This window comes from Branchiostoma belcheri, unplaced genomic scaffold, assembly GCF_001625305.1.
Source record: "Branchiostoma belcheri isolate BF01 breed outbred unplaced genomic scaffold, Haploidv18h27 scaffold9, whole genome shotgun sequence".
In the NCBI taxonomy this organism is placed as follows: domain Eukaryota; kingdom Metazoa; phylum Chordata; class Leptocardii; order Amphioxiformes; family Branchiostomatidae; genus Branchiostoma; species Branchiostoma belcheri.
In genome coordinates, this window is record NW_017804575.1 from 324739 (window position 1) to 333393 (window position 8655).

At 37.4% G+C, this 8655-nt stretch overlaps 1 protein-coding gene across 7 annotated transcripts in view; it reads right to left on the minus strand.

The window, feature by feature from the left end:
• The window catches only part of LOC109487790 (Down syndrome cell adhesion molecule-like protein 1 homolog), a 38940-nt gene that overhangs the window by 11687 nt on the left and 18598 nt on the right, over positions 1-8655 (minus strand). For 2 of the 7 annotated variants that reach the window (XM_019791857.1, XM_019791856.1), the window contains exons 5-7: positions 2653-2822; positions 643-794; positions 123-306 (exon numbers count right to left, since the gene is read on the minus strand). In XM_019791857.1, coding sequence (XP_019647416.1) covers positions 123-306; positions 643-794; positions 2653-2822 — 506 coding nt within the window. Of the gene's footprint in view, positions 1-122; positions 307-642; positions 795-2301; positions 2475-2652; positions 2823-2984; positions 3167-4485; positions 4662-5558; positions 5720-8655 lie in introns of all 7 variants that reach the window. The other 5 variants (XM_019791853.1, XM_019791852.1, XM_019791855.1 and 2 more) reach the window with 4 other exon arrangements.

Here is an 8655-nt window from a genome sequence, read left to right on the forward strand (position 1 = left end):
GGGGTCTACATTTTGGGTATTCATAATTGCAAAATATAACAATTTTTAAAATTCTTTCTGGAGTATTAAGTTCTACATTCAAACTTCAATAATCAAAACTAAAAACAACAACAACATGTCACCTGCTGGCTGGGTCCTCACGGTGATGTTGGAAGCACAGTCGCTCCAATAGCCTTTGAAAACTAAAGTGGGTGGCTCTGCACTATAATCCTTAGCCAGGGGATGGGAACGCACACAGATAGTGTACTCTGTGTAGGGGTTCAAATCTCGCAGTTCCAGGAAGGTTTCCATGCTAGCATTCCTCTCCTAGAGAAGTTAAGACATTACTGGTTATCATCTACCAACTCATTTGTATCTCATGTCATCTCCAAGCAGATTCTGTGGAGCAATGGGAGTCTACATGTACATTGTCCACCTGTATCCATTGTATGACACCACCCCACAGAATCTGTTTGGAGATTATCTCACCTTCTTTTATCTGACAATGCTACATGTTTTCACTAAGTTGTTCATTCCGAAACATCACAGAATTACTTTCTGGTGGAATTATACCGGCTTAGTTTTTACCATAGTTAGTACATTTGTACATGTATTTATTTTGTATATAAAGACATGAATGATAAATTAAATACTGATGTGTACCTTGTAGCTTTGGTCCCATTCTGACCAGTACCTCACTTGGAAGGACAAGTCGAAATATGAATCATCCAGACCGTCTGGGTACTGCCAGCTGACAGTGAGCTCACTTTCCCCAACATTGGAGGTTCTCACATTCTTTACAATCGCAGGTTTCACTACAATTCAGAGGAACAAGATTTTAGTGCAAAGCTATTTTGTTGATTCTAAATAACTTAAAATACCAGCAAATGATGTCATTTTTCTAACAAGATTCCTTATTAAATGCATGTAAATATCATCAGATTCTACAGAAAATCCAAAATTTTATCAAACTGAAGCTTTTGTCAGTCAAACAAATAAAATAAAAATAAAACTTAAATAGTTTGACAACTGTCTTTAGTCAATGTCTGAATGAAAAAAAATTAATTAAAGATTCCAGTTCAAGGATATTTATTATAATATTGTCAATGAGATGATTTAACCACCTAAATCTGTAAACTGAAGAAAATTTTGATGTACATAATGTACAATAACAATTCAAAGACATTTTTTATTTCAGATTGTGAATTTCAAAGGAATTTTTTTACCAAACACAACTACACTATTTACAGAACTTAGGTATGTTTCTATGATATTCATGCATATTTGATAGACATAAGACATTTAATATAAACAAATCAATACATGTAATGCTTATCACACAAGACTTAGTAATTGTTAGCAAATTAGCAACAAAATCAAGATAGCAATTGCAAAAAGTGCAATCAACAACTAAAATGTTCATATTATTTCTTTCATTCTCATTAGCAATTACACACCAATCTATCGCTAACAAATTAGGCAATCGTCAGTAAAAACAAAAGTGGAGCTTTCAGTGATGAGTCAGAAGGAGCGTGCGAGGTTGGGTTTTTAAGTTGGTTTCATCGTCAATTATGTGTGGAACAACAAGCTTTGTTGACCTCCCTTTTCAAAAACTATATCAAAACTAATAATCATAGCAACTTGAGAGAATATATCAAAATTGTTGTGAAATCCTTTGAAAGTGTGAGTATTTTGACGTTAGAACACTGGCCAAACTTTCTCATCTTTTGAGAATGCCATCTATGAAATTAAGTTTATGCAGCCTCGCAGCCAATAGACAATCAAAATAAACTGATGATTACAAAATTTAATACAATTTTCAAAACATGCAAAAAGTTGTTATCCAGAATACAAAGAAAGTCGTCCACACATTATTGATTGCGTCGTACACATTGTGCACGTAAGGTTGGCAACATTAGAAGAGCCACGACGAGGCAGTTTCAAGGAAACAGACAAACGGGTAACATTAGGATGTGTACAAGGTCAGTATAGAAAGCACAAGACACAAAACATCTTAGATTACAATACGTCAGGACAAGGAGCAAGCTAGGGAGCATGCAGTGGATGCATTGTTTGATGTGACTCCATGCGTAAACTCTTCCCCTTAAATCAAACCTTTCGAAATTCAATGAAATTGTAGTGCATGTTCCAAAGGTGCGATGAGGTGTTAATCCGATTTGGAGCGGGTGGATGCCAATGTTAGTAATACATTCACAGGTGTGCTTTGGTTTGTTAGCAGATGACTGTGAAATGAGTGAAGACCTCAGTGGTCCATGCAACGACTAAGGCATCGACTAACGACTAAGGCATCAAATCTTGTACCATAATCATTGGGGTAGATCAACTTGGGTACTGATGTAGCCTTGCCCAGGTCATTTTTAGCCGTCACAACTATTATGTGTACGACCCGATACGCAGTGCGTAGCGTCCAATGGCAGATCAACTTGTTTTGTCTAACCCGCAAGTCTGGACACACCGTGACTTGTTTTGCCCCTCTACACGGGTACAGGGAAGGAGCAGGAGGAAAGGAGAGGTAAGAGGGTCATAATCAGATTCTACAAACTACAAAAAGCTACTTTATGCTCCACCCCATAAAAGCTGCAATAACAAAAACTATTTACTACAATGTATCACCTACTGCCACCTGTAAACTGTGCAAAAACCGTATAGTACCATAGTGCCCCGGATCAACAGTAAGAGATGATGTTGAGCTGCCTAGTGCGTTCCACGCACTCATCTCGAACATGTGTTGGTTTCCCGAATTTGTAGTTCCCCAACGACAAATTATTTGGTCCTCTTCGGTCGAAAGATTGGGACATATATGGACCTCAGGATGTTGCACGCTAAAGAAGAGGGAAGGAGGTAGGTGTGCATGGGAGAAGAAGACACACAGAGGAATTAGTTACTGAACTGAATCTGTTAGAAGAAAAAAAAATGCACTCTAGTGGCCATATATGTCTGCTGCTCTTGCCATGGCCACCTCCACACAAACTGAAGTGTGATACCATAATGTCCTGGATCAAGGATTACAGGGTCGGACGTTACAGTGCCCAGGTCATTTTCGGCTGTCATGACAAATTTGTGTAAAAGGTCGGCAGCTGTTGTGTCGGTGCAGAAGAAAGCCACTGTTTCGCCACTCGTTGATGTAAGCTCACATTGGTTCACAGTTCGGAACTCTTTATCTACACTGTGGGGCCATGGAAAAAGTGGTCAAAAGTTAAATCTCCGAGCAGATGTTGGACGCAAAATCAATGGACAGTTAGGAAATTGTGACTATCTTTCCTCCCAACGCCTGCTTGGAAATTTGTCAAAAGTAGCTAGAAGAGAGTGTACAAGATCATAAAACTGGATTGAAGAGTTGGACTGTCAGAATAATACGGGAACCCTTCATATCTCCTTACTAAATTTCGTAGGCCATCTCTGCATTCTTTGTGTAAAATGCTGAAAAAATGCTGTTCTTGTCTCGGGACCATGACACACTCAAATGACTTAGTATATTGTAAAATGTGTGCATACGAAATTATTCTAATGCATTTGCCCATTCTACAGCATATTAACCTTATTCCCCATGCATATGGAAAGCCAATGAAAGAATTGGAAGAAATCTGTTGATAGGACCAAAAAATCTGTTACAGCTGCCTGTAAGGTTAATGGAGATCAGTGTAATGAATACATGAGAACAGTAAGTATCAAAGACTTTAAAGTGCTGAAAATATAGTGTTGTTAACAAGATTCTAGACTACAATATACATATATCTCATTTGGAACTTTGGGTACTGGTAACTGTAGCCCCTACATGTATACTACACGTACACTGTAGGTAGAAAATCTTAGATTTTATTGGTATGATACATTTGTAGGGGCAGTGGGCGTATTAATTCACTGTCATGGACATTGAGTATTGGGAGACAGGGCCCATCCTTCTTCTCCCACCCCCTTTTAAAAAAATGTACCTCCCCAACCAAAGTCAGTTTCCCATTTAGACCTGGATGGAGCAAGGAAAAACCGCATCCAGCCAGGAATGGAACCCATGACGTCCTACATGTTCACAGCCTCAAGCGATTCATAAATTGATTTTCAAAAAAGCAGCAATGTGATTTGTTGATGTGTGCTTTTTTTGAGTGGGGGGGGGGTGAATAACACCATGGATGCATCTCGTGTCACATTGACAAAACCAAAGAAAAGAAAAGAGCACAAAGTCTGGAGGACACGAAATGGGACAAACATCAAAGACAATGGAAACTACAATGTAGGTACAACTGTAAACAACAAACAAAACAGAGACAAAGATCTGAATTCCACGTTCGGAAAATCAAGATGTTCAACCGTTACTCATTTTGGTGATTGAATGTAAAAGAATTGACATGACTGATTGTTTCTTTTGATGTCAAGAATTAGAGGGCTTTTATTGTCATACGGATTTCAAAATGCATGCACATTTCCTTTTTGAGGAGATCATTGCAATATTGGTCTTTTGAAAGATTTTTTTTTCTTTTCATTTTTTACCAAAATGGCCAGGATTGATGTAAGTCGGTGGCCAGGTCTGCTTCGAACCCAGGGCATTTTCAGCTGTCAGGATAAACCTATGTTCAAGCCCAGCACTGGTGTACCCCCAGTGGCAAGCTACAGAATCTTCCGACACCTTCAGGTCAGGGCATACGTACTGTTGACCACTACCATCACTACAACACAATAACAAACAGGAGAGTTGGGAAATGGTGCAAACTTAGGAAAAACATGATTGTATATGTACAGTATGGATGAGGAATTGAATGTAACTGTCAGTAGTTATTGATGAATTGTGCAAACACTGGTCACATTAAATTTGAAAGATGCTGAAGGAAATCTAACATTCCTACTACATGTACCTAGGCCAGTAGCTGGCCCATCCTCCCTAGCTATGTAAAGTAAATATATCTTTAACAACAAAATCTGTGACAGAAACAAAGTTTATAATACGAAGAGAGCTTTCTCTATAATGTTTAGATTCTATACTTCATCATCAATGGCATTTCACATTCCCAGTGTCTATCCAAATTCAAAGTGACCAGTGCTCATTGGCGTAGTACTGAGCACCCCTATTTGACAGGTGGTACAGTCTATGCTACATGATGAGAAGCAACACTATGGACATGTACACTAGTTCAGCAGGGGTGCTGTGAGAAAGTGCTGCAGAAGAAAACAGCATTGAGCTGATATAGAATAGTTTCTGGGGAAAGACATTTGTAATGAAATTGTGTTAACAACTGAGTCCTTCCTGTTGACTTCTCCTCTCCATCATTTATGTACAAGAGTTGTGCTGTTTTCAGACTCAGTTTCTGCCATCTTCTGGGAAACGTTTAATTTTGTCCAGTTCCTTTCATTCCTGTAGTTACATGTATATCTCTGCTGCTGATAATTTTGTAATGCCTTGCAGGAAAATTGTGCAAATGTCAATAATTCCTTGTACAGCAAAAGTCCTAAAAAGCAACATTCAACACATTATTCAATCTAACAGATCAGATTTTTTTTAGTAGACTGTACGGAAAAATTGATGTTGGAGCTTAGTAGCTCCATCATATACTTGTAGATAGCATTACCTTGGTCATGTGGGTCAACCGAATGCAAAACTGAGACGGTGCCAAGCACATTAGTAGCTGTGAGATTCATATAGTGAATAACACCATAGTACGTCCCATCAGGAAAGTGACAATAGTTTTCTCCCATCTCTGGACAGTAATACTCCTTGCCAGAACCATCACTGCAAGATAGTGAGACACCGGCTCCAAGTTAACATGCACCCGCCCAACATAGCTGCAGTCAGTCACAGTTTGAAGCACACACCAATGTATGTACTATGTTGTAATATACCTTGGTTCTCTGGGTCAACCTCATGCAAAACTGAAGCACTGCCAAGTGCATTAGTGGCTGTGAGGGTCATATAGTGTAATACACCGTATACAGGTGATTTGCCACCAGAATCAGTGTATGTCCAGCGGCAATAGTTCTCTCCCATCTCTGGACAGTTATACACCTCGCCAATACCATCCCTGAAAATAGGGAGACACCGCCACCAAGTTAACATGCACATGCATTTTTATATTAATTTTGTTAACTGTATAATATGCCTAGGCATGCATAAGATTGATACATTGTATACTTTAAAAGCTTATATAACTTATATCAGATTGACCAGTGCAAAAAAGAAGCAGTGCCAAGCGAGCCAGCAAAAGTCTGAGAGTTGTCGTCACTACTGAAAAAGGCTGCTTGCTTATTGATTGAATGAGTGAATGAATGATGAAAAATTCTCTTGCCTGTTTAATGAATGAATGAATGAATGGATGGATTGATGGGTGAATGAACAAATGAATGGATGGATGGATGAATGAATGATGGGGCAGGGAGAACATTACTTTGTGAAGTTGTTAAATATTGTTAATCGCTTTGAATTAGTTTAATATGATTCATAACATCATGCTTTAATGAGGTGATCTTCTGAGAAAAAAAAGCCGGATTCTTCTAAACTTTTCTTTTATGGTCTGCAAATCATTGATTGCAAGGGGTATGAAATTGTACAATCATCATATTTCTATAATAGTTACAAACTGTAAAGACTGCAGCTGTGCCTGCCCCTTTAATAAGACCTTTTACATGGATTTCTTTGAAGCAACATGAGATATACAGGTACAAGGGGAAAAGGCTATGAAGTAAGAACAAAACCACCAGAAAACACCTTACTGCAGCCCAGGAGAAGAAAATCCAGTTACTGTAGAATAAATCTATAGAGAGGAAAAAGGACATTATCAAATTGTTTCTAAGAAAGGCTTTACTATTAGTTATACTTATACAAGTAATGTGCACATTAAAATCTACAAAGGTATGACGAGTAGTCAGAAAGCAACCTATGTCACACAAATTTGTCAAGGAAATATATCAGTTATTACATGCAGATATACAAGAAAAGACAAGTGCTTTGAAAAGTAAACATGAGTAAGATATCACATCAATACATAAGTCAAAATAATCATACATGCATCATGTCAATATAATGTATCAAAACATCAAATCAAACTATCAAATCTTTAATAGGCAATAATAGATATCACATCTCTTAATATGCATACATTTTCTTCCTGATTTAATTCACAGGGCAATTATAATAGTTGCAAAACTGAACTCCGAAAATGCAACAACATGCAAACATGAGATGTACATGTACTGTACATAATTAATTATTCAACAAAAGATCTTTACTAAAAATCTACATACTACACATGAATCATGCATTCATAAATGTTGCTTCTTTAGACAATTTGTATTCAGCCATAAGCCAACCAAACTTTCAGCATACATGTACAATGGCATGTACTACAAATAGCTCTTCAAAATTATGACCAACTAGAATTCCGAGATCTCATACCTCCATGAAATATGATCTTGATATGCAAATGTAAATTTCTTCTTTGATTGTGCAAATGACCTCTGCATTAACATGATATATGCATCGTGATGTATGTTAACTTTTGATTAACTTACAGATGTCCCAAGTATGACATTCTCATCATTCACCATTACGAAATCATAGAATTTTCACATTAATTATGCAAATTAGGTCATCATTTGCATAATTAGTATCTGTTGAAGTTCCGCCTGCCATAGGTTACATACATTACATGTATGTAAGTAGTATAATGTAAAACACTGTAATTATAGAATTTCCTCATTAATTATGCAATTAAGTCCTCATTTGCATAATTTGCATTTAATTATGTACATCTCTCTCTCAGCTACCTACACACCAAAAATAATGAAAATATGTTGTTCCTGTCTGGACTTATTGGCTTTTAAACATTTCGCCAGAAAGTACCCTGCAGTTCCAGAACAAGCCGCTAGGGGGCCCAAACTCATATGACTTCTTCCCAAGCACGAGAGCTACCTTCCATCAAAACTTCATGACCCTAGCATGTCCAGATCGCGAGATATCAAAACCGGAAGTTGCGCTGCAGTACCAAGGGAAGCCACTAGGGGGACCAAAATCTAATCATTTCCAGTTTTCGTCACACCCTACCAACACACCAAGTATGAAACCAATCCATCCAGGCGTTCTTGAGTTATCTTGTTGACCAACAGACGGACGGACAGATAAACGCAACTGAAACTATAGTTCCACGATCTCATACCTTCGCCAAATGATGTTAGCCTTTATGAGTAAGAAATTATAGATTAATCCCCCTGATTGTGCAAATAGGATCCTATATTTGCATCAATTATATCTGTTGATCATTACCAGAAGACAGTCTTATCTTATCAAGAATGCCATTATAGCACTTCCTCATAAATTATGCAAATGAGGTCCTTATTTGAATAAGTTTAATTATGTTCACCTTCACATAACTATCAAATATCCCAAGTATGAAATTCCAGGCAGTTACCACTATGTAAATATTACATTTTCTCATTAATTATGCAAATTAAGTCTTCATTTGCATAATCGATATCTGCCTGTATTTCTGCCGTTCTTAATTACATATGTCACAAGCTTGAATAGTCCTATCATGAAATGCAGCTGATTTATAGAATTTCCTCATTAATTATGCAAATTACATTAATATATTCATAATTATAATATTATTATGTTAAGCATCACTTCAGCTACCTACATGCCAAAAATCACGACGATCCATCAATCGGTTCTAG